This window comes from Malaclemys terrapin, chromosome 15, assembly GCF_027887155.1.
Source record: "Malaclemys terrapin pileata isolate rMalTer1 chromosome 15, rMalTer1.hap1, whole genome shotgun sequence".
NCBI classification, from domain to species: Eukaryota; Metazoa; Chordata; order Testudines; family Emydidae; genus Malaclemys; species Malaclemys terrapin.
In genome coordinates this window covers 10,650,068-10,675,138 of record NC_071519.1, presented here as the reverse complement: position 1 = coordinate 10,675,138, position 25,071 = coordinate 10,650,068, and the positions used below count along the sequence as shown (strand labels likewise).

At 52.6% G+C, this 25,071-nt stretch overlaps 2 protein-coding genes across 3 annotated transcripts in view; one reads left to right on the top strand and one right to left on the bottom strand.

Moving 5' to 3' along the window:
• LOC128823014 (zinc finger protein 436-like) overlaps nucleotides 1-10,495 on the top strand; it is a 446,052-nt gene extending 435,557 nt beyond the window's left edge. Inside the window, exons 4-5 of one of the 2 annotated variants that reach the window (XM_054005016.1) lie at nucleotides 5,026-5,139; nucleotides 5,569-10,495. In XM_054005016.1, the coding sequence (XP_053860991.1) occupies nucleotides 5,026-5,139; nucleotides 5,569-6,989 (1,535 nt within the window). In that variant the 3' untranslated portion in view covers nucleotides 6,990-10,495. Of the gene's footprint in view, nucleotides 1-5,025; nucleotides 5,140-5,529 lie in introns of both variants that reach the window. The other variant, XM_054005015.1, reaches the window with a different exon arrangement.
• A 13,217-nt stretch (nucleotides 10,496-23,712) lies between these two features.
• LOC128822971 (zinc finger protein OZF-like) overlaps nucleotides 23,713-25,071 on the bottom strand; it is a 130,837-nt gene continuing 129,478 nt past the window's right edge. Inside the window, exon 5 of the transcript XR_008441633.1 lies at nucleotides 23,713-24,431. The gene's annotated coding sequence lies outside the window, so the exon portion shown is untranslated. The remainder of the gene's footprint in view (nucleotides 24,432-25,071) is intronic.

Here is a 25,071-nt window from a genome sequence, read left to right as displayed (position 1 = left end):
CAACCTAGACCTCCCTTGCTGCAGTTTAAACCCATTGCTTCTGGCTCTATCCTTAGAGGCTAAGGTGAACAAGTTTTCTCCCTCCTCCTTATGACACCCTTTTAAATACCTGTAGTAAGGATCCTGCATTGTTCATACTTATCTTGCATTGTGTATACTTATAACTTATCCACACCATTGGAAACAAAGATGGAGGGGCAAGGGAGCCCATCAGAAGGGAAGCCCTGCTTCAGTTTACACTGTCTCGGGGACCCAACAAACCTGCAAAAATGGTAACTGGGAGAGGTATTTTATCCCCTTCCTTATGGTAATAGGATGGCTATATACCATATCTGCTCCTTTACTCTGATTACAATAATTTCAATAGCTGCCCCTGCCCATATGTGGCCTTTGGGAAGTCCATAATTAAGCATCAAGCATTAATACACATGATTTACATCACTTATTTATTAATAATTCCAATCTATGAATGTGTCCAACTGCTGAGATACTTCATAGCAACCTAATTGCTAAAGCCCGCCCCAAACTTCCTTCTTCCAGTATCCTGTGGCGTATTGCACCTGTTTGCGGTTCCTCGTTAGTCTCTCAAAATGAGGGTGTAAAGTACCTGACCTGGGATTCTCTCCTTAGGCCCATTCAGCTAAAACCCAGATTTTAGCATAATTCCTCCCACAAAGCCTCAGCTTAATAGAACAGGCCTTTAACTGTAGCAAGCTTAAGAAGCCATTTATTTATGTTCACCTGCTTGCCCCTCCACACATGTTCCAAGCTAATAAACCATTCTCTGATTATGTCATTTTACCTCTGGCTAGCATAACATTGCCCATGAGACTGGGTCATTATCTGGGTCAATGGGAGTATGTTTGGGGAAGAGTCTTGTTCTCCCCATGTGCAGCAGTCACAAGCTGTCTTCCCTCCAGGCTCTTTGAGCCTGTCCCTCCTAGGTTGCATGGCCCAATTCTTGTTTCTTACATTCTCCTTTTCCGGAAGAATTAGAGGCTGTTGCTCCTGAATTTTAGTGTTTAATTCCCCAGCCTTCTCCACACGCTGGGGGAGTTTAATTCTCCCTCCCATTACTAGATTTCCTAATTCCCCAAAATGTGCTTTTGCAATGTTACAGGGTAATGTAATGGGGTCAGCATCTGCTTCTCACAACACCCCCTCTAGTTTGGTGTGTCCATGGTCTTTAAACCAGTCCCAGACCTGCCATTGGGCCATACCCATAGGACTTCTTCACTTAGTCTGTTTTGGCCCAAGTCTTCAGCTGGGCCTCCTGACAGTTCAGTGCCCTTCTGGGGATTTACTGATATCCAATCGTAGGCCCTGCCCCAGTGTCCTACTGGGAGGGACCCAGGCCTACTTCACTACTCCAGGTTCCAGCCTTCACCAATGTCTTACCCTTAGCTCAGGATTCTTCTAAGCTCAGGCCCAGTAGTCAGTCAGGAGATCTTACTTGCTCCCCCAGTCTCTACTAGCACTAGGCCAGCCACACTCCTCCAAGGAACTGCACTGTTTTGGACTCTGTAGCTGTTTTTTATAGGGCCTTCCTGGGCCCTGATTGGCTGCTTCCCCTGCAGCCACTCTCGCCTGCTTGGAGGACCTCTCCATTGCTCCTTACCTGGGATGGGTGTGTCAGGACCCTGAGGCCTCCAGCAGGGGGCCTCTGAGCCTACTCCACCCCATCACAGGTAGCTACACATTTCACCTGCCTCCATGGTCTGCTCAAGGAATGCCCTCTCAGGTATCAGGCCTCTAGACAGCCCCTCTCTATGGGTGGGGACCCACATGCCTCTCCTCTTTGACCAGGGTTTGAGGATTGCAGCTTGTCCTCCACTGTGTTCACTGGACGAAAGTCCAGCTCCTGTGCTTTGCTTTCTCTCCAAGGGCTGTGAGCAGTGTGTGTGTGATAGAGGTGGGAATTTTGGTAATATTTCTATGACTCCAATACACACCTCAGTTTCCCTCTGTGATTGGTACTGCTGTGATTAGAAAGAACAGGAGACATCAGGTGTTTTTTCATGTAACTGTCATGGGGTGATATGAATGGGTCATTAGGGCCCTACCAAATTCACGGTCGATTTTGGTCAGTTTCACAGTCATAGGATTTGAAATGTCACAGTTTCAGATACTTACATCTGAAATTTCACAGTGTTCTAACCACGGGGGTCCCAACCTAAAAGGGGATTATGGAGAACATGGGGAGTGGGGTGACAAGACTATTGTATGGGGAGGTGTGGTATTGCCCCCCTCACTTCTGCCCTGCTGCTGGTGGTGGAACTGCCTTCAGAGCTGGGTGGCCAGAGACCAGCAGCTGCTGGCTGGGTGCCCAGCTTTGAAGGCAGCACCGCCACCAGCAGCAGAGCAGAAGTGAGGGGCGCATGACATGGGTGGGGTCCTCACATTTGGAGGGGTCAGGGCCAGCCTTTGGGTGGGCGACATGGACGACCGCCCATGGTACCGTGGTTGGGAGTTTCTCTGGTCACTGCCCAACTGTACACAGCCAAGCCAAGGCCTCTTTAAGCCCTGAGTGCCATGGGGCCTGGAGCTGGGGCGGGCCAGGGCTGGAGGCGATCTGGCCGAGAGCTCCTACTACACGCTGGGCTCCAACTGCTGGTCCTGGCTGGGCTATTAAGGGACGGGTCTTCCTCTTCCCCTGCCGGGGCTGCTGCTGGGGCTGGGTCAGACCCACCTGGCTCCAAGAACCTGCCCCGGCTGCAGGAAGCTCTGCAGCTGCTGGCTGGGAGCCCAGCTCCAAAGGCAGCATCACTGCCAGCAGCAGCGCTGAAATAATGGTGTCACGGTATGGTATCGCCACCTTTCCTTCTGTGCTGCTGCTGGCTGCAGCACTGCCTTCAGAGCTGGGGGGCCAGCAGAAGTACAGGTGGAAATACCAAAACACCCCTACAATAGGCTTGCAACCCCTCCCCCCCACACACAATCCCCTGCTGGTTGGGACTCCCAGTTTGAGAAAAGCTGGTCTCCCCGTGAAATCTATATAGTATAGGGTAAAATAACACAAAAGACCAGATTTAACGGGGGAGACCAGATTTCATGGTCCGTGACGCATTTTTCACAGCCATGAATTTGGTAGGGCTCTAGTCATTACGGACTAGCTGGGACCAACCCACATCAATGGAATACCCAACAGAGACAAGGGAATATAATTGTCACCTGTCCATGGGAGGATATCCGCTTGGCTGACTGAAGCATACATGGACTCGTTATGTTTTTGGGAGCAGGAAGAACTGGGCTCGCAGACGCAGGAAGCTCTGCCGGAGTGAAGACAAATGGACAGTCACAGTGAAAGGAAACCAAAGCGTTTTCTACAGCAGCAGGGCTCAAGGGCATTGGCTAGCATGGACTATGTCTTTATCTTTGCTTCTCTGTGCTAATTTAAGGACTTTCCAATGCTGTGGTTCAGCTGACTAATAAACCGTGCTATGTTTTGAAACTCTGCCCAGTGTCACAGCACAAACTTGCTGAGGTGGATTGCCAGCAACAGGGCCGGCTTTAGGCCGATTCAGCCGATTCGGCTGAATTGGGCCCCGCGCCAAGAGGGCCCCGCGCTGCAGCTGTCCACCCCGCCCCCAGCTCACTTCCCCCTCCTCCCCTCCCCTGCATGCCCCGCCCCCTCCCCTGCTTCCCGCGAATCAGAGATTCGCGGGAAGTCTGAGACGAAGCAGGGACGGGCCAGCAGCACGAGGTAAGCTGGGGTGGGGGCGGGAGAAAGGCTCCGGGGAGGCGCGGCCCGTTCCCGCAGGCCCCAGCGGCTCTGGCCCGGCTTGGTTCCAGCCCGGCCCCGGGGCCCGGCTCTGGCTCGGCCCGGTCCCCGCGGCTCAGGTCCCCCCCCGGCACAGCCCCCACGGCGCGGCTCGGGTCCCCCCGTCCCCCCCCGCGGCGCGGCTCGGGTCCCCCCGTCCCCCCCGCGGCGTGGCTCGGCTCTCTTCCCCCCCCCGCTCCTGGTCCCCGCGGCACGGCTCGGCTCTCTTCCCCCCCCGCTCCCGGTCCCCGCGGCTTGGCTCTCTTCCCCCCCCGCTCCCGGTCCCCGCGGCACGGCTCGGCTCTCTTCCCCCCCCCCCTCCCGGTCCCCGCGGCGCGGCTCGGCTCTCTCCCCCCCTCCCCCCCCCCCCGCGGCGCGGCTCGGGTCCCCCCGTCTCCCCCCCCCGCAGCGCGGCTCGGGTCCCCCGTCCCGTCCCCCCCCGCGGCGCGGCTCGGGTCCTGGGGGCGGGGCTTGCAGCAAGCCCCGCCCCCAGGAATCGGGCCCCGCTCTTGCTAAAGCCGGCCCTGGCCAGCAAGTCTCAACAGCAGCCAGTCCCCAGCCTCTGCCCTGTGCCCTGGGGAGAAGTCAGGTGTCTTCTGTCAGAAACTGGAGGTGTGTGACCCTGTATGCTCCGCCCACACATCATCTGTGCACCCAGCCTCTGCCCTGCACCCTGGGGATGAGTCAGGTGTCTCCAAGTAGAAATCCGGGGCGCGGGGGGGGGGGGGGGCATGATCCTGTGTGCCCACCCACCCTCTGACCAGCAATTCTGGATATGAAACGTGATTCCAGAAATGAAGAGTCATTTTTTGGGGGGGAAATGCAGTAATAGCGGCAATTTCCAGAAAACTCTGTCCCAAGTCATAACATTAAATACAATAGTCTCAAGATATATGCCTGCGTTCATCAGATCTGTCACTCTGCCATCACATCGTTCACTTTGCTGCTGGGCTCTACCCCTTTCTCCATTCTGCGTCTATTTTCTCTATTTAGATTGTAAATTCTTCAGGGCATGGCCATCTACTATTCTCTGTTTGTACTGTGCCTAGCACAATGGGGACCCACTGTTAGTTGCTCCTTAGGCACTAAGGTAATGCATATGATTTATTATTATAATAATAGCCCTCCTTCCACTTTGAGCCAAGGAAGATGGCCTTGGGATGTTACTGCTTAAAAATGAGCTGGGGTTAAAATCATGGAATATTCTTTGTGACAAGTATCACACAAATTCCACTGACCTCCCTTGTTTTCTTTGCCTTGAGTAGGGTTTCCAGTTTCCAAACCTGATGTGATCTCACAGCTGGAACGAGGGGAAGAGCCGTGGGTCCCGGACCTCCAGGGCTCTGAGAAAGAAGTGCTCCCAAGAGCTGCCTTCACAGGTGAGGAATTGGTTAAACCAATTCAACAACTGTTTGGGAATGCAGGAAACATTTGGGATGCCCTACAAAGACCCTGTGAGCTCTCCAAGTTCAGGATTGTTCCCTGCAGATGTGGAATCATTACGGCAGATGTCACTCATGGCTTCCCACCTATTCTGACTGACAACTGGCAGCAGGTCCCTCCCCGATCTCACTTTCCCCTGAGTGTTCTGGTGAGACGCGGACCAAAACTGATCCCTTCCTCTCTCCTCTGTGGAAGAGTTTGGGGAAAATCAGCTCCTGATAGGTTTGACCTCCCCAGCTTATATTTTTGTTCGTTTCACAATTGTTTTGGCTTGTTCATCCCTTTTTCCATTCCTCTCTCTGAGATTTCATTTTTCTGTGGTACAGGGAGTGACCTATATCTGGATTCTCTCTGTCTCCCATCAGGTGATGGGATGGTGAGTGAGAATGAGGAGGAGAAACCCCAGCAGGAAGATGCTGAGCAAGTAGAACCACATGGGATGTTACCAGGAAGATCCAAAGGGAATGTTTCCAGGAGTTGTGCACTCCCAGAAAAAGCAAAAGCCTGTGAGACTCAGCACAGGCAAGAGGAAAACTTCAGTAGCCACTCAGACCTTATTGGAAATGAGAGAATCAACTTGGAAGAGACGCGCTACACATGCCATGAGTGTGGGAAAAGCTTCAAAGTGAGCTCAGACCTTTTCACACATCAGAGAATCCACAGAGAAGAGAGACTTTACACGTGCTCTGAGTGCGGGAAAAGCTTCAATCAGAGCTCAGCCCTTATCACACATTGGAGAATCCACACGGGAGAGACGCCCTACACCTGCTTGGAGTGCGGGAAAAGCTTCAATCAGAGCTCACACCTTATCACACACAGGAGAATTCACACGGGAGAGATGCCCTATGGATGTTCGGAGTGTGGGAAAAGCTTCAGTCAGAGCTCTGCCCTGATCACACATCAGAGAATCCACACAGGAGAGACGCCCTACACATGCTCTGAGTGTGGGAAAAGCTTCAATCGTAGCTCAGCCCTTATTAGACATCGGAGAATCCATACGGGAGAGATGCCCTACACGTGCTCTGAGTGCGGGAAAAGCTTTGGTCATAGCTCTGCCCTGATCACACATCAGAGAACCCACACTGGAGAGACGCCCTATGCGTGCTCTGAGTGTGGGAAAAGCTTCAGTCAGAGTGCGAACCTTATTAGGCATCGGCGAATCCACACGGGAGAGACGCCCTACACATGCCCAGAGTGTGGGAAACGCTTCAATCAGCGCTCAGCCCTTACCACACATCAGAGAATCCACACGGGAGAGACGCCCTACACATGCCCTGAGTGCGGGAAACGCTTCAGTTATAGCTCAGCCCTCATCACACACCAGAGAATCCACACAGGCGAGACGCCCTACACGTGCCCTGAGTGCGGGAAAAGCTTCAATCGGAGTTCAAACCTTATCACGCATCAGAGAATCCACACTGGCGTGTCATCCTACAGATGCTCTGAGTGCGGGAAAAGCTTCAGCCATAGCTCAGCCCTTATTAGACACCGGAGAATCCACACAGGAGAGACACCCTACACGTGCTCTGAGTGCGGGAAAAGCTTCAATCAGAGCTCAAACCTTATCACACATTGGCGAATCCACACGGGAGAGACGCCCTACGTGTGCTCTGAATGCGGCAAAAGCTTCAGTCACAGCTCTGCCCTTATCACACATCAGAGAATCCACACAGGAGAGACGCCCTACACGTGCTCTGAGTGTGGGAAAAGCTTCAGTCAGGGCTCAGCACTTACTAGACATCAGAAAAGCCACATGACACAGTACTATACTAAATCCCTTGACTAGGACTAGCCAAAGATTTTTGTTTTTTAAATCACATTTGCTAATTCCCCCATAATGATTTTTGCACCATCTTCACAGTGGTCTCTCAGCTCCACCAGATGAATTGCCTGCTTCTGCCTTTTGCAGCTCACCTTCTTTGGGGTCAGTCCTGTGATCTTTTCTATCAACTCCTTTCCTTTTGAGTCATAGGAGTGTGTGTCCCTCCAGCCAGGAATGTTCATCCGCTCCAGGTGGGAGAGAGAGGTTTGATCCCAACAAGCTACACTGAGGCAAAAACTACCTGTGCCTTCCATCCACTAGGACTGTAAATGGCGTTGGCTGCTCAAGTTAGTGATCTTGGTGTAAAAAGACAATTCTAGTTGTAGAGCAGATGCAGCCCAGTTGCAATGGTTGGCGTTAGCTTTTGCCTTGATGTGACCTAAACTCCATCACTTTTCCTAGTCTAAACAAACCCTGAGCATCATGGTTATACTGTTCCTCCATTTCAAAGCAATTGTTAGTCATTTATTTCTCCCTTTGGGGGCAAATTGTCTCCTTCCCCGTTGCTCTCATGTTGCTTTGGGTTGTGCTGGAGAGCAGATATCTCATGATGTGGTGTTCTCTGCTCTCTGTGCTAGGTACCAGACTTGGATTCTCAATCAGTCTTGTTGGGGCTGGGGATTCAAGTATCACAGAGTTGGAGGGGAGATTTGAATGGATCCCAAACACAGGGTATTCATTCTGTGTTTCAATTCCTGTTTTTACCTATTTGCAAAGCTGCTTCTGACCTTTTTCCTGCTGATCTGGGAGTTTTGTTTACAGATGGGAAGGTTGGCTGTTTTTCCCTGTTATGATGATGTGAAATGTCTTGTAAAGAACATGACTTAATAATAAGGTGATGCTGTGTGAAGCAGGTTTGAATACATCGGAGGAGAATGAAGTGCAAGATTCTGTTCTTATTTCAATCATTAGATATAACCTGCTCTGGAATTTCATTTTATATGAAACTGAAAGTGTCTTAATTACTCTTGGAGGAATTTGCGCCACTGCACACGTGCAGAATTCATGTCTGGCACAGAATTCCCGCAGGAATATCTTACGCTCCTTGGTATTGCAGGTGTCTCTCTTTCCTGAACACCATTTGGTTACATAATTACATCTTAGTTTTCTTTGGCAGCATGTCACTCAGATTTGTTTCGGACTTTGAGACAAGTGACCATTTGCTAAAACAGTAATTTCTTAGGATAGTTTTTTTTCTTTCCCCCTCCCCTCCATGATGCCCTGGGGGAAGCTCAAGTGCAATTAGGTCATCAGGAGAGAATACTCCAATCTGTTGGGCATGCTACCAAGGAGACAGTAGCACTTTTACTTCCCATTCTGAAATGGTGAAAAACAGCAAATCACAAATTGTGGAAATAACTGCATACGATCACACTGTTGTTCAATTGGTTAAGTCAATATTTTTTCTAAAGAGCTGTGAAGACTATTCCCTAGTAAATAACTTGGAACTAGGTGAAATACCCATGTGTTTGGCTCCCAAAGCAGTTGTGGCCCAGACCCTGCAGGAGGTCGCTCCTGAAGATATCTCTTTCCTAATCAGGTGCATGTTGCCTATTATTTGGGAAATGCAATCCCTATGTAGGTAGAAAGGGAGAAAATGGATGACATTTCTGTTGAGCTCACCCTGGGAGATGCTGCAAATGTGTAGAAAATGAAATCAGTGTTGAGTGTGATATATCTGCAGAAAGATACCTATTTTAAATAGATACCTGACATTTGGTGTCTTATGGGGATTCTGAGCCACACCTGTATTTACTGCCTAGTTTAATTTGTGCCACCAGATTAAAGAAAGAAATGGGCATTTGGGGGGAGTTATACCTCACTATTTCAACTTCAAATGCAGTGTTGATCAGAGTGAGAGCAGTTTTGAAGTCAAAACAGGAGTATGTCAGGGATGTGTCATGTCTGAAATCTTCTTCAACATTGCCATTGGCTGGGTAATGTGGCGTACAACAGAAGACACACCAAGAGGGATTAAATGGACACCCTTCTCATTCCTTGAAGACCTGGACTTTGTAGATGATCTCGCTTTCCTATCACATACCCAAAACCATATACAAGAAAAAACAAATCGACTCAACCCTTCAGCCAGGAAATTGGATTGAAAATCAACCACAATAAGATGGATATCATGACCTTTAATATTGCCTCACCATCACCAATATGGATAGATGATTATGTTCTCACCTATGTAGAAACAGTCACATACTTGGGTAGCACCATCAGCCAGGAAGCCAGGAACAACTTCAGGAGCTTAAACATACAGTCTGGAAATCATCAAAATACAACACCAAAACCAAATTCAAGATTTATCAGAGCTGAGTATTTTCAACATTACTTTATAGTGCCGAATGCAGGGGAATGAGAAAGTCTGACATGTCCAAACTGTCTGCATTCCATACAACCTGCCTCAGAAAAATCCTCTGTATCTTTTGGCCCAGAACAATCTAAACCCAAGATCTATTGATACAGTGCAGCCAAGAGGATCTGCGCACCATCATTGCCAGGAGGCATTGGAGATAGATTGGCCATGTGATTCGGAAGGAAACTGATTCCATCACCAGAATAGCAATAAGATGGACACCTGAAGGCAAGCGAAAATGAAGCTGCCCAAAAACAACATGTTGAAGAGCTGTGGAAGTCAAGCTGAAAAATCTGGGGCACAGCTCAGGAACCATTGAAAGACTTGCCAGAAACAGACAGGAGTGGAGGAGCTTCCTTCAGAGCCATTCCATGCCTATGGGTCCCAATCTGGCTGCCTTGTTGGACAAGAAACACTTCCGTGCTGGGCAAATGATGGTAGCCAGTGAGGGAATGAATGTATCAGATTCCAAGTTCAGACTGCAGAATACATGACTGCTGAGTCCTGAGTCTGTGGTTTGGTCTCTTAGTTTTGCTCTAGAATCTAATGTATTTGTACCACTTCTCCGACTCCTGCTACTTTGAAGGATTAGAAAGTGTGAAAATAGAGCACAGGTGGTTTTTCTCATGATGCAGCCTTCCCATGTAGTGTGAGACCCCTTCCACCCACACTTCTGGGAGAAGCCCCAGGGAGAAATGAACTCACAGAAATGGAAGGCTCCTAGGTTATTGTAGAATGTGACTTCACACAAAGCTCACTGGGAGGAAACTGCTCTATAGGTTTATATTTTATAATCTTAAATTTTTACCAGTGAAAATGGAATTAAACATGAAGTTAATTAGTGTAAAGTAAGAGACTGATTATGTGATAACCTGAATTCTTTTATAAACCTCAAAGTTTTCTTCTTCTTTCCCTGCCGCCTCCTACTACATAGGAAATGGAGGCTAATCCTGAAATTAAAACCTCACTCCAAAGGAATTAGAGTGGGGGAATATGTGAGAGAAATAGCATGTATGAAACTAGAGACCCAGTATAGACGGTAATTATTTCTATTTCAAATGGAATTTATTTTGATAAGCTTTAAAATAAATCTTCTGTTAAGAGGAAAGTTACTTGAGACAAGATGTATCATTTTTTATTTAATTGGTATAACAGTCACAGAGTTCTCCAGTTCTCTTGTTTGCAAAGCAAAGATGTCACATCGGGCAGGAGATGGATGCATGATGGTAGCTTTTGTAGGTTGGTTTGTTTTGTTTTTTTAATTTTGTTTTTGTTCTGTTTTTGCAGCCAATTATTTTTATGGGTCCTGAGGAGGCCAGTTGTTACAGCACAGCTGTTTAACCCTCAGGCCTGGCTCTGGAATCCTCCCCAGAACTGGCCTTATGTTTCTTTCATTTTTGATAATGTTTGGGGTTCACATATGCATACTTCATGCGGTTCACAACAATGGATACTTTGAGAAACCTGCTGGGTTAAGCGGGCCTTTTCCAAACTGACATTGGCTCAAAGTTTGCTTCACTTCAGCTGCATTGGGACACATCTGTATCGAAGGAGTGGTTCACTCCTGATTTGCCCGGAGACCTCAGTGGAGGTGTGGTAAGGTGGGGTAAGCTGGAATCAACAATAATAAAGTTAAAGGTAAGGGTGGAAGTTCATCACCTTTCAGGTCAACAAGCGTGTTCTGTTCATTCCCTCTGAAGCATCTGGCACTGATCACTCAGGCAGCACATAAGGTTAGATGGACCATTGGTCTGACCCAGTATAGCCAGTCTTACGTTCTTATATTATGTAAGCCATCTAAGAGAGACTAGGATCCCAGGACTGATCCCTTCTGAGGAATGAAGCATGTCGACAGGCTATGCAGCATTCACTAATCTCCCTGTACCTGAAAAAGCCTGCTAGCCCAAAGTCCTGGGCCATCTATGTCATAATTGGTGTGACCTGAGGTGGCTAGGGTACCCCACACTGAAAATGCCAAAGTCAAGGCAAGATGCAAAAGGAGAGCAGATTTTCCCAAAACTGGTGGTTAACACTGCAGTTAGATTCACCAACCCGTCACAAACTGATCTCCCACACTGGCAATCAAGAAGCTTAAAGAAAAAAAGAAAACCACTCCCTTTATTGCATTCCATTTCTCTGGCTCCCAATCAGCACCTAGGTCCAGTACAGTGAGAAGTTATTTAAAAACTCTGCTCACTATACAAAATGTTCTTCTGATCCCCAAAGGGCCAATCACATTACCAGCTCAGTACTAGTTTGGCTCTTACCCAAAACCATGCTGCCAGCCAATCCTTCAGTATCTAAAATTAAAGGTTTATTAGAAAAGGAAAAGAAGAGTTTTTAATTGGTCAAAGCAATCAGATACATATCACTTCAGAATCCATATGTCAGGTTCTTAGCAGCATTGGTGTGTTTGCTGGCTTGTAGAGTCCTTCTGGAACACATACAACGCTTGGATGGGTCTATCAGTCCTTTGTTCGGAGCTTCAGTTTGCAGAGAAGTTGCTCCAGAGGTAAGAAGCAGGATTGAAGACAAAATGGAGGTGATGCCGCTGCCTTTTATATCCTTTGCCATGTGGCCTGTACGTTGTGTGTCCCAAACATAAGCTGACAATACATGGACATGGAAAAGTACTTGAAGTCCCTTGTACACAGACATGTCCTTACATGTCCTGCTGACTCACAGATGTAACCCCTGCCTTCTCTCAATGGGCTCATTGTCTTTGATGGGCCATTGAGCAGGCTAGATAGTGCTGATGCCCATCTGTCTGGGGATGTTGCCCAGAAACAGCAGAAGTTTGATATACAGTTATGCCACAAATATTTATAACTCACAATACAAAGATGACACATACATATAAATATGATATATTTAGCCAACTATAAGTTTCCCACCGATACCTTACATGGCATATCTTGTAAGATCAATTGCAAGTTTGTAATATTGGTATCAATATTATACATAGTAACTCATATTCCATACAGCGGCACACCTGTTTCCTTAACTTCAGCTAAAGGTCCTGCTCCATATGTTGGAGGGAGAGGGAGAGGAGATATATTAGCCACACCACAATGTTCCCTCTAATTATTTCCATCCATGTGCGGAATGCATTTGTTATGTGCATCACCACCCACCAGTACAAACAAAAAACCTAGATATAATATATTTTTAAAAAGTTATAGGTATGGAAGAAGAAAGAATAGTAAAACAAGGGATAATCAGTAAGGTGCGCTGCTTAAGATGTTTATTTAATATGAAATCAAATAAAAAGAAAATTAACACTGTAAAATTTTCAATAGCCTTTTAGAATCTTACATGTATCTGTTCCTTTGAGGCATAAAACAAAAATTATCTATTTTCTTGACATAGGAAACAAAATATTTTATCATTAGTATTGATGAATGAAATAAAATAATTGTTACACTTTCTTTATGCTTGAAATTAAAAGAGTACGTCTCTTGACTTGACACATAAAAAAGTTTTTTATCTAGTGTCTTTATGTATGCAGAAATGTATATATATATATATATATATATATATATAGTCCCTTTTGTTGTGACTTGTGACCCACAAAATTAAACATTATTTTGTTTTGACACATGAAAGAAATTACTTCATTTATTTTCTTGATTTAGGAGACCATTAATCATTGTCACTGGACTGAGACCCCAAGCCAGTAGTTGGCAGGCTACATGATGGGGCAGATATTTTTGTCGCTGATCATGAACCTTTTCTGTCTTTACCACTCTTCCAGTGTTTATCCTAGCAGATCCACCAGCACCACTATATTTACGATTCAGCATTACTTTCTGTTTAAAGGCCAACTATTCTAATTTCTCTACAGTTTACCTGCTTACTCACATTGCCCTGAAATACACTGCTCAGCACGTGGCTGCATGACAAGGTTAGTGGTCCGAAGATGGGGTTAATTGCTCCAGAGGTTCCTGAGCTACACTCCCTGTTCGGAGAAGCAGTATTCACCAAGGTAATAACCGTACAACTTGGAACTTCAGATCAGCAAAAGCCAAACTGATCAGAACATAAGAATGGCCACACTGGGTCAGAACAATGATCCCATCTAGTGCAGTGTCCTGTCTTCTGATAGTAGCCAATCCCAGACGCTTCAGAGGGAATGAACAGAAGATATATGTACTCACAGCACGTCGCAGTCAGAGGCTTAGGGACACGCAGAGCATGGGGTTGCATCTTTGACCATCTTGGCAAATAGCCATTGATGGACCTATTCTCCATGAACTTATCTAATTTTTTTTTAGTCTACTTATAATTACAGCCTTCACAACATCCCCTGGCAATGAGTTCTACAGGATGATTTTACATTGTATGAAAAAGTACTTCCTTTTCTTTGTTATAAATCTGCTGCCTATTAATTTCATCACATGACCCCTGGTTTCTGTGTTATGTGAAGGGCTTAATAACTCTTCCTGATCCACTTTCTCCACACAAGTCATGATTTTATAGACCTCTATCATATCCCCCGTTAGTCGTCTCTTTTCCAAGCTGAACCCACTGTGACAGACCCAGACCAATGGGGTACAGGAGTCTGGTCCTGTTGGGATCCAGGATGTGGGCGGGCGAAGCCCGCCCACTGCTAAAGGATCCCCCCCAGCCTTTGGGGGGGGGTTCACAGGGCCTGGAGACCAAAAAATTACGGGGGACAACTAATAAAAGAACAGGGACAGGAGTGAGGTCAAAGGGTCAAAAGAAGGGAACCAGACGGGGACACCGAGCAGAGAACTCTGGACAGCGCCCACTACTCCTCGAAGGCGTCAAGGGAGTCAGTGGATGCCGCCCCGAGGAACTCTGCCTGGATACGTGAACGAACGGAGGACTGGAAATAGGCCCCACAGTCACAGGAGACTCCATCGGCCAACCTCCTCACTCTGGTTTTATAAATGGCCAGTTTTGCTAGGGCCAGGAGGAGGTTGACCAGGAGGTCCCGTGACTTCGTGGTGCAATGGATAGGGAGTGCATAAATAAAAAGGTGAGGAGAAAAGTGCAACCAAAATCTTAACAAAATATCCGTGAGGAGTCGGAATAGGGGCTGCAGCCTGGCGCACTCCAGGTAAACATGCGCCAGGGTCTCCCTCACGCCGCAAAAGGGGCAGGTGTCTGGGATAGGGGTAAACCGCGCCAAGTGCACACCCGTGCTCACGGCTCCGTGAAGGAGCCGCCAATTGATGTCCCTGGTGGGCTTCGGGATCAGAGCAGAATAAAGGCTGGCCTACCGGGGCTCCTCACACTCCAGAGGTGGCAGAAGGTCCCGCCACTTCATATTGGGGTGGGACGCGAGGGTGAGGACATGAAGAACATGGAGCATGAGGGTGTATAGATGTTTCCTTGGCGCGGTCCGGAACAGAACCGGCTGCAGATGGTGCAGCCGGCTCATGGCGAAGGGGCGGGGGGGGCGATTGGGTCCACGGGGCAGGGGCCCGATGAAAAAGTCTGGAGGGCTCGGAGTGGAGGGTGGGAGGGGCGTGCCCTCTCGCAGCACCCGGTCGAGGTAGTCCCGAGCAGAGGGCGGAAAAGCGGCCCTCACCTCCTGAAGAACGCACCGGGGAGTACAAGGTCTGGAGAGCCCTATGCGCTGAGCGAGTGTCAGGGGATCCAGCCAGTCTCCTCGGTCGTAGTCCAGGAGGTCTCCGACTTTGGTGACTTCTGCTAGGACCAACCTCTGGCGCATCATGGGGGACTCCGCCACCTGCACACGAAGCTGGGGGTTGTGTAGCAGGGGCTCCGCGAGGAGATCTGCCCCCACGGTAGCCGCCATGGACCTGGTCACTGAAAACAGTTTCCAGGTCCGGAGGAGGTCCTGGTAGAAGACCGGCAGCCTGGAGAGGTCTCGCAGAAGATCTCTCGGATGGAGACAAAGGAGCTGCCGGTCATATCGGAGCCCTCGGAAGCGGCGCAGGAAGGCGTGCGCCAATACGCTCCATGCTGGACTACCTGCACCATAAAGGAGCCTCTGCAGGGCCTGGAGGCGGAAGATGTGGACCTGAGCGTGCAGACACTTCAGGCCCTGCCCTCCCTCCTCCAGGGGTAGATGGAGAATCCCCGCAGAGACCCAGTGCAGTCCTGACCAAAAGAACTCCAGAATCAACGTCCGGAGGGTGGTCAGGAAGCCTGGGGCCGGGACCAGGGTGTTGAGCCGGTACCAGAGCATGGACAGGACTAGTTGATTGAGCACCAGTGCTCTCCCTCGAAGGGAGAGACACCGGAGTAGTCCTGTCCATTTCCGGAGCCGCTCCGACACTCTGCCCTCTAAACCTAGCCAGTTCTCCGGCGGAAACGGATGCGTGGCAGAAAGGTAAACGCCAAGATAGAGCAGCGGACCCGCGCTCCACCGGACGGCCTGAAGCGTGGGTGGGAGGGAGCTCACCTGCCACCCGTCCCCTACCACCAGGCCAGAGCTCTTGACCCCAGTTGACCCGGGCGGAGGAGGCCGCCGAATAGATGGTCTGGCAAGCCTCCACCTGCACCAAGTTGCCCGGGTCCTGGACCACGACGAGCACGTCGTCGGCGTACGCCGACAGGACCAGCTGCAGCTCCGGCTCCCGCAGCACCAACCCCGCCAACCTCTTATGGAAGAGACAGAGGAAGGGCTCGATCGCCAGAGCATACAGCTGGCCCGAGAGGGGGCACCCTTGACGTACTCCTCGCCCGAAGCTGACCGGCTCGGTCAGGGTCCAGTTGAGCCTGACCAAACACTCTGCGGAGGCGTACAGCACCTGGAGAAAACCCACAAACTGGGGCCCGAAGCCAAACGCTCACAGAGTGCCCAGGAGATACCTGTGGTCCACCCTGTCGAACGCCTTCTCCTGATCCAGGGACAGGAGGGCGAACGACAGACCATCCCTACACCCAAGTTCCAAGAGGTCCCGGACCAGATACAAGTTGTCGGAGATGGTGTGGCCCGGGACAGTGTAGGTCTGGTCTGGGTGGATCATGTCCACCAGCACAGACCTTAGCCGCAGCGAGATGGCCTTCACTACGATTTTATAGTCTGTGCTGAGGAGCGAGATGGGACGCCAATTCCGTAAATCGCGGAGGTCCCCCTTCTTCAGCAATAAGGCGAGCAGGGCTCGCCTGCACAAAAGAGGGAGGACCCAGCCCTGCAAGGACTCGGCCCAGACGGTGACAAGGTTCGGGCCGAGGACGTCCCAAAACACGCGGTAGAACTCCACGGTCAGCCCGTCCATGCCCGGAGATTTATTGGTGGGCATGCGGCGGAGGGCTTCCGAGAACTCGGCCAGAGTGAGAGGCAGCTCCAGCCGGTCTCGGTCGCCCGCGCTGACCATCGGGAGTTCATCCCAGAGCATTCTGTAAGTGTTAGGATCGGTCGGATCCGGGGAGAAAAGGCTTGCGTAGAAGGCCCTGGCCCTCCCGCACATTTCCGCCGGATCCGTGAGGGGGGTGCCGTCCTCTGCTAGAAGGCAGGTGATGTGCTTCTTGGCCCCCCTCTTTTTCTCCAGGGTGTAGAAGAAGCGGGAGCCGTGATCCATCTCCCGAAGGAGGCGGATGTGGGATCGAACAAAGGCACCTCAGGCCCGATGGTCCTCGAGGGTCTAGAGCTCTTCCCGCTTCTCCCGGCACGCTCCACAGAGGGATGGATCACCGGGGCTGGCGGCCAGACGCCTCTCCAGCTCTAAGACCTCCCGTTCCAACTGCCCTATCGCCGCATCCCTCCGTCAGCTGGCGCCCCGGGTGTAGTCACAGCAGAAGAGCCAGGCGCGCACCTTCTCCAGGTCCCACCACTGCCGCGCCAAGGGAAAGGCACGCTGCAGCCCTCGCCAGGCCAGCCAGAACTCCCGGAAGGACGCCACGAAGCCCACATCCTCCAACAAGCTATTATTAAAGTGCCAATAGGCCGGCCCCGGCCTCTCCGCGCAGAGAGAGGCTGTCACGGTGGCTAGATGGTGATCTGAAAAAGGGGCTGGCCGGACGCTGGAGGAGTGGGCCCCGGAAAGATGGAAGCATGACATATAGATGCGGTCCAACCGGGAGTGGTACGACTGATGGACCTCTACCCGGACAAAAGTGAATGTCGAAACGTCATCCAGGTGGTGGTCGCACCAGATGTCCATCAGGGAGTGATGTTTGATGATCTCCTGGAGGACATCCACGGCGGCCGGGTGCTGCTCGGTCCCCGAGCGGTCCCGTTCCTCGAGGGTGGCGTTAAAGTCCCCGCCCAGGACCAGGCACTCGCGAAGATCCAAGGTGTCGAGGAAGGCGGATGCCTGCTGATAAATATACAACCTCTCCGGGCCCGATGTTGGGGCGTAAACATTGACGAGATTAACCACAAGCCCCTCCATGTGGACCCGGAGGTGCAGCAGGCGGCCCGGCACAGCCTCGGCGACCCCCAGCACCTCGGGCCATAGGTCGGGGGAGAACAGGGTCACCACTCCAGCCATACGAACTGTGAGGTGGCTAAAATAGACCCTGTCCCCCCACTCCAGCTGCCAGCTAGCTTCAGCGGCCAGATCCGTATGGGTCTCCTGCAGGAAAATCACAGAGTACCTCCCCTCCCAAAGGAAGGAGAGCACCTGGCTCCTGCGGAGACGCATCCTACAGCCTCGGCTGTTTAAAGTTGCAAAAGTGATTGGTGCCATAAGGAGGGCTGGGGGGGATCCTTGCCAGTAGAGATGCTCACGGCCTCCGTCGGGCCACGCAACAATCCGTGACCTACCCCAGAACCGATTAAGGAGTCATGGAAGAGGCAGACCCGTTGGTACGCCGCGGCGGCCTGCTGCCCGGTCCTCTTACCCTCCCCCATGAGGGCCCTCGCGGCCCAGAGGATCTGATGAAAATCCCCCCATTGCTGGAGTGCAAGCTGTACCTTGTTGCGGGAGCCACGGACGTCCTCAAGGAACTCCCGTAGCTCCTCTCTCAGTGTATGGGGGGGTGGGGTCACTGATCTATGGCTTTCCCCCAGTGGGGCCCCTGTCACAGCCCCGTGGCCCACTGAGACGGGCAAGCAGGGGGCAGACCCTCGACGTGGAGTCCGATGGGCCGACGCCACGTGGCCCTCCTCAGATCCTGGCTCAATGGGGGGCGGCGGAGGGAAAATAGCAGCCCCTGGTGGGTCGGGACAGGGAAAAACAAAGGCCGCTCCTTGGGAGTCATCCTCTGGGATATGGAAGGAGACAGCCCCAGGGGCGGCAAAAGCATCACGGGAAGTGGAGGGGACAGGGACGGGGTCAGTGACAGGGGCAGGGTCGGAGTCAGGAATAGGGACAGGGGAAGGGGCAATAGTGGGATCGGGGGCCCCAGCAGCCAGGCCACTGGGTGGGGGGGGGTAACACCCCGCAAAGGGGCTCAGGGATTTGCAGGGAGGGAGGTGGGCCCTCGGCGATGCAGGACTTGTGCTCCAAGGCAGATGGAAGGCCACGGCATCCGTAGGTGGAGAATCAATGATGGGGCCCTCACCCGGGAAGGAGGTCGGCTGCCCCTCAGCCATGAGTGAGTCCCCTGGTGACTCGGGTGCCGGTTGCATGGCACTGGCCATCGCCTCAAGAGGCTCGGTGGCCGCTAGTGGGGTGCCTTCTGCGGCCGGGTTGGTGGAAGACTCCAGGGGCTCCTCGGAGGTGGGAGCGGAAACAGTGGGTAGGGGGACGGAACATGGGGAAAGGGGGGCCGAGGCGAGGTTGCTCAGATCGAGGCCCGCTGGCAGAGGGTCGTCCTCCCCCTGCGTAGCCGGGGTCAGACCCAGGGCCTCGATCTCCTCATAAATGGAAGGGAGATCACCTTCCACCACCCCAGGGCTCTGCCCGCCTGCACCCGAAGCGACGCTCGCCATGGTGTGTGCAGGGGCTTCAGATTGTAAGGGGGCGAGAGGGGCTCCATCAGGGGCTTCCATAGGAAGGGACTCTGGAGGAGGGGTAGTGCTATCCTCCGATTCTGCCACGTCTTCCCTAGCCGGTAATGGTGGACAAAGCGGAAGGGGGCAAAGCGGAAGGCTCAGCATCGGTGCCCCCCTTCCTGGTCTTCCGGGGGGCTACCGCATCAGATGGAAGGAGCGGAGCTCGAGCCTTCCGCTTGCCCCCGCTTCCCCTGTACTGAGGACCAGCCCTCCATGGCATCATCTGAGGGCTGGCTAACAGGAGTCGGGTCAGGGAGCAAGAGCGAAGGCTTACGGGCTCGGGGAGGCAATGGTGGGGCAGCATGTAGGAGGGAGGATTCTCCCTGGGGCATGCCCTCTTTTATGCCCGGTGATATCCCTACCTCACCCTCCTCCACAGGTCCCGCCAGATCACAGGCGGCAGAGGCAGGGCCCTCCCGCTCATCTAGGCGCACTGGGGGAGATACCCCTTGGGCCCGAGCGGGAGCGTTGGTGGGCCGGAAAGGAGGAGGGGCGGCTTCGGGCACCAGGCAGCTAGGGGCGCCAGCGATGATGGGGCCGGCGCCCTGCCGGAGCTCGGGGGTACTGGATGTCCCTCTATGCCGGGCCAAGGGGCAGTCCCTCCGGACGTGTCCTATCGCCCGGCAGAGGTAGCACCGGGCCTCCCCCGTTGAATAATGCACCCGGTAGCAGGCCCACGGTAAGGGACCAAGAAGGACCCCTTGAGCGCCTCACTGTCACGTGCCGCTGGCGGCAGTTGTAACTGTACCTGCTGGCGGAACGAGAGGACGTGACGGAGGGCGGGGTCTTTGCAGCCCAATGGGAGAGGGCTGACCACAGAGATCGGCCTCCCCATGGTAGAGAGGGTGAGTAACAGGGCGGCATTTGGAAGGAAGGGAGGGACAGAAGTCAGGACCAGTCGGGCGCCCAGGTCTTCTAGCGGCTCCAGGGGGACGTACACGCCCCCCACCGCTAGGCCCTCTCCACTGCCTCCTGGGCGGCGGCCTCTGATGCTAGGAAGAAGACGACCTTTCCGTACATCTTGGAGGCCGCCACAATGGCCGTGGGTCCCACCACCCTCGCCAAAGCCTGCACGTAGGTCTCCACGTGGGGTAAGGCGGGTACCAGGAGGCAACGGATGCCGTGCTTCCTGGTCAAGGTGGGGAAGGGGCCCTGGCCGCTATAGATGGTAGCAGAGGTGGTGGATGGGGGAGATGACATAGGGGTAGGCGGGGGGGGCCGCTGCCACCTGGGCATACGCCCTGGGAGCCGGGGGTGGGACACCTACAGAGCTGGTGGAGGGAACAGCAGGGAGGGACGCCACGGCCGGTTGCAGGGCCGCGGCAGTGGGGTCACCTCCTGCCATGGAGGGCCTGGCTTTTTTAGCGGGGCCTTTACCCTTCTTTGTGCCCTGGCCCTTCCTGCCGGCTGGGGGGACTCCCCCAGAGTCAGAGGGGGCGAGGGACGTGGCAGCAGCGGAGGTCACCTCGTTACCCACCGCTGCCAGCGCTCCAGCAGGGGTGGTAGCAGGTGGCTCGGCAGCGGCAGTTGAGGTAGAGGCTGGGGGGGGACGATGGTGGGGCGGGTGGAGGAGGGGCAGCAGGGTCTGCCCGAGGGGTCTCACTCTCCTCGTCCCCTGCCATAATGAGGACGGGGGGAGAGCAAACACTGGAGGGGGGATAGGGAAGGGGGAAGCAGGTCGACCACTCCTCCCCGCTAGGCTGTAGGCAGGGGAGGAGGGTGCCAAAAAAAGGGAGGGGTGGATGCGGGGGCTATCAAGGGCTAGGGGTCAGTCACCGACTCAGGGAAGGTTTCCAGCTCCTCTAGTTGCACCAAGGAAAGGGGGATATAACAGCCATGGGGGGTGCAGTGAGACAGGTTCAAACTAAAACGGGGAGGGGCAGAAGCGCATTGGAGGGGACATGGGCGCATGAGGGAAGGGGCTAATCAGGGCAAGGGGACTGCAGGGGGAAGGGAGCAACCAGTCGGGGAATGGGGCAGAGGAACCATGGGGCTAGCTTCGGAGGTTGGGGCGAGTCAAACAAACAAAGGCTGCAGAGGGAAAGGGCGGGGCAGGCAAACAAATTGGAGCTAGCGAGGGGCTGGGGCAAGGGAGAGGGGCAAAAGGGTAGGTAACGGGCAAAGTTGGGGGCTTGCTGCAGGGGGGAAAGGGTCAGTCCAAAACGGGGGGCACATGCACCCACATGCACTTGCAACAAAAAAGAAAGTTCTTGTAAGCTGGTTGCTGCATCAGGCCCAATGGTGGCAACAGGGCATGGCAAGCCTAGGGGAGCAGCTGAGCCCCAGAGGCAGGAGTCCAAGGCAGATAGTGAGTAGCCAGTGGGGGTGGTGGAGGGGGCAACGATGATGGTGGGGGTGGGACACAGATGGACCAGGGGGCAGGCTCCACACCACACCCCCTGTGTCCCACAAACACAGTCTAGACCCCCACCACAAGAGCACAGTTCGAAAGTTACTCAGTCTGTGAGAACCCCCTCCATGGTGGTCTGTTCCTACGCGCTCCCCTACTGGCAGATGGCCCTCTTCTTTTCCTCCTCCTCAGGGCTCCAGCAGCTTTAGGTGGCAGTCTGGTGGCCAGCAGGAAGGACCCCTCAGGTGTCGATGGTGGTGGTGTCTCAGCAGCAGGAGCAATGGCTGGCTCCCTCCCTCCCCTCCTCTGGGGAGTGGGCCAGCAGGCCCCCCCCAGGGGCTGTAACTGGAGCAGCAGCAACCGGGGGGCGGGGGGGGTCTAGCAGCCAGCCAACCAACAAGCAGGTAGCAGAGATGGGGGCGTTGGCTCAGCCAGGAGAGTAGCTGGAGCAGCAGCAACAGACAGCAGTTGTAGGGAGAACCCAGGGCCTAGTAGCAGGAGGAGCAGCTCTCTACCTATCTCCCTCTAGGCCAGAGGGGTACAGGAGTCTGGTCGAAAGCAAACACACCGGCCACTGGCTGAACAGTATTCTGTTCTCTGAGTGACCAGACCTATTGGGATCCAGGAAGTGGGTCCCTCTGGATCGGGGACGGTGCTACCATTAAGGCAAACTAGGTGGTTGCCTAGGGCTCCAAGATTTGGGGACACCAAAAAGCGGTGCCCCCAATTTTTTTTACAGCGTTCCTACGCCCCCTCCCCGAGTGCACAGTCACCGCTCCACTTCTCCCGCCTCCCAGGCTTGCAGCGCCAATCAGAAGAAGTGGCTTCAGCAGATGTTACTGAGCATGCTCCGTGCACCCTAAGTAGCAAATTCCTACAGATAGTTTCTCACACTACACCTGAGGCAGCGTGAGGGCAGCAGCTCCATCACTGTCCTGCTCAGGAACGTCCCCCCCCCAAGAGCAGATCCCCAGGGGCAGTGAGACCTGCTGCTCCCGAAGCCTTTGGCCAGAGTCTCTGTCCTGCCCGCCCAGCACTGGCCCCGGGGTCTCTCTGGACCCTGGTACCTGCAGCTCCTGGCCAGGGGCAGCAGATCCTGGGACTGGGTCGGCTGGAGAAAATCCCCACCTCGGATGGGAACAGAAAGTGCTTCTGTGAAAGTCTGTCCCTGGACCAGCCGTGCTGGAGCCACAGCAGCAGCCCGGAGCTCAGTTCCGGCTCCCAGCTCACACTGGAGGCAACAGCACCAGCAGTGTTACCTTATAGAGCCCTGCCTCTGGGATCTGACCCATAGATCTTTTCCTGCTTCCTTCCTACCAGCTCCCGCTCCCCACTGCTCCAGCCCCTTCCTGGCTCCTTCAAGCCCAACCCGGGCTGCAGGTGCCGCATGCACCAGGCCAGGGATTTTCTGAGATGGGAACAAGCCCCCTCTCTGCTGCTTCTCTTGCTTCTGAGTCCCCCAGAGCTGCTGCAGGGACTGACCCGCACCCAGGCTCTCGTTCCTATTAGCATTCGCAGGGGCCAATCCAGCTACGGGAAAGTGAGTGCCCCTGGGAGTAGGGAAGTAACCAAGTCTCCTTGCCGGGAGGTAGGGGGATGGAAGAAAGGGAAAGAGGAGAGACCGAAAGAGGATAAGGAAAAATAAGTGGGGAAAGCAGCCCCCAGCTCTTTTCTCCTGCATCACCCCTGAGTAGATTGCACCTGAGCTCTGGGTAAATATCCCCCAGTGTCCAGGGTCTCCCAGATCCCCCTGCCTCCCAGGGAATGCACATAGGGGTCTCCTTCCTGCCAGGCATGATTACAAGCAGCTGTAGGTGTCACCCTTATGCCAGGATTGGAGAAAGACAGAAAAGCTTAGGAACATGCGTCTGTATTTACAGTCCAGTGTTACAATACCCGCTCCAGGAGGGGTTTGTTCTCTACTCCTGCTGGATGGGCACAGAATGGGGCAGCAAAAGGCTTGTGTCAGTTTCTGCGGCTGCACATTCCTTAACTTAGAAGAGTATGAAATGAAGAAAATGGAGATTGAATTAAAGGGAAATATACAAATAAATGTTCCAGCCCCTGTTGCTTATTGAAAGAAATGACTCAATAGCCCAGTTACATGTTTTATTAACACGAACAAATAAATCCAAGAGCACACATCACTAAGGCTAAATGACTACAGACTCCACTCAGCTAAGGGTTAAACAATACAGTGTGAAAGTTCAGGTCAAATCAGTAAATCAATGAGTTAACAAGGATATTGCATTGGAATCAAGTCATCAATTTAGTCAAACCATCAGATTAATACAGCAGAAAATCAACACTTATAAATCCTAAAACAGCAACCCAAGAAGCCAGGTGCATATTTAGTGATGCCGAAACCCCAATCAGAGATTTTTCCCCAGGCAGTGCAACCCAGATTTAGCCAGCTGAATATTTCAATATCAAAACCAAATTATTGCTTACATTTAGCCTACAACCTCAAAGCTAATTACAGTTTTCTCCTTAGATTTCACTATTGTGTAACTAACACTTCTCCTCGCCCTCTCGCCCCAAAACACACACAGACCTTGACATTAGTAAAAGAAGTTCAAACAGCTCTCGCTGAACAATACATATCTGACAGCTCAATGCCTTGCAATGCTTCCATAGGTGAGGAGCATGCATTCAGTCATTTCATAGGGCAGAGTTTTAAGGCTATTAAGATTTGGGGAAATATTCTTCCTAGCATCTTCCCTTTGTAGATTTCAATGGTGTTCACACCCTCACTCTCACTGAGCCGCACGGTTACACCCAATCTAACAGAAAGGCTGGGAGGTCTCCAAGTTCCTAAAAAGAAAGACAAAAAATAGAAAAAGGAACAAAACATTTCTAAGATGATAAGGGGTTGGATCTCTGCACCTCTCAGTCTTTGGATACACCTGGAGTAGGAACTGTAGCTGCAGTTTAGGAACCAGGTAATGGCATAGATGGTCCAGCACTTTGGGCTAGCAGGCTTTTCAGGTACAGGGAGACTAGTGAAGGCTGCATAGCCTGTCGCCGTTGTGCTTCATTCCCCAGAGAGGATCAGTCCTGGGATCCTGGCAGTCGGTCTCTCTGAGGCTATGTCTACACTGGCAGAGTTACAGCGCTGGGAGTTACAGTGCGGCTCAGAGAGCACTTAAGGGAAACTGCTATTGTGTGTTCACACTGTCAGCTGCCTGTGCAATAGCATGTTCACACTTGCAGCAGTATTTAGAGTGGTACACTCTGGGCAGCTATCCCACTAAGCATCTCTTCCTCTTCTACGGCTAAGAGTTGTGGGAAGGCAGAGGGCGTCACGGGGCATCCTGGGTCCTGTCCCAATGTCCCGTCATGCATATCTTCATATGCCAGTAATTCCTGTGCTTCCGTGCACATTTGGCGTCATCTTTCAACTGTTTGAGTACTGCACATTCTGCCTCTTTCAAGCTGCAGGAATAGATCCTGC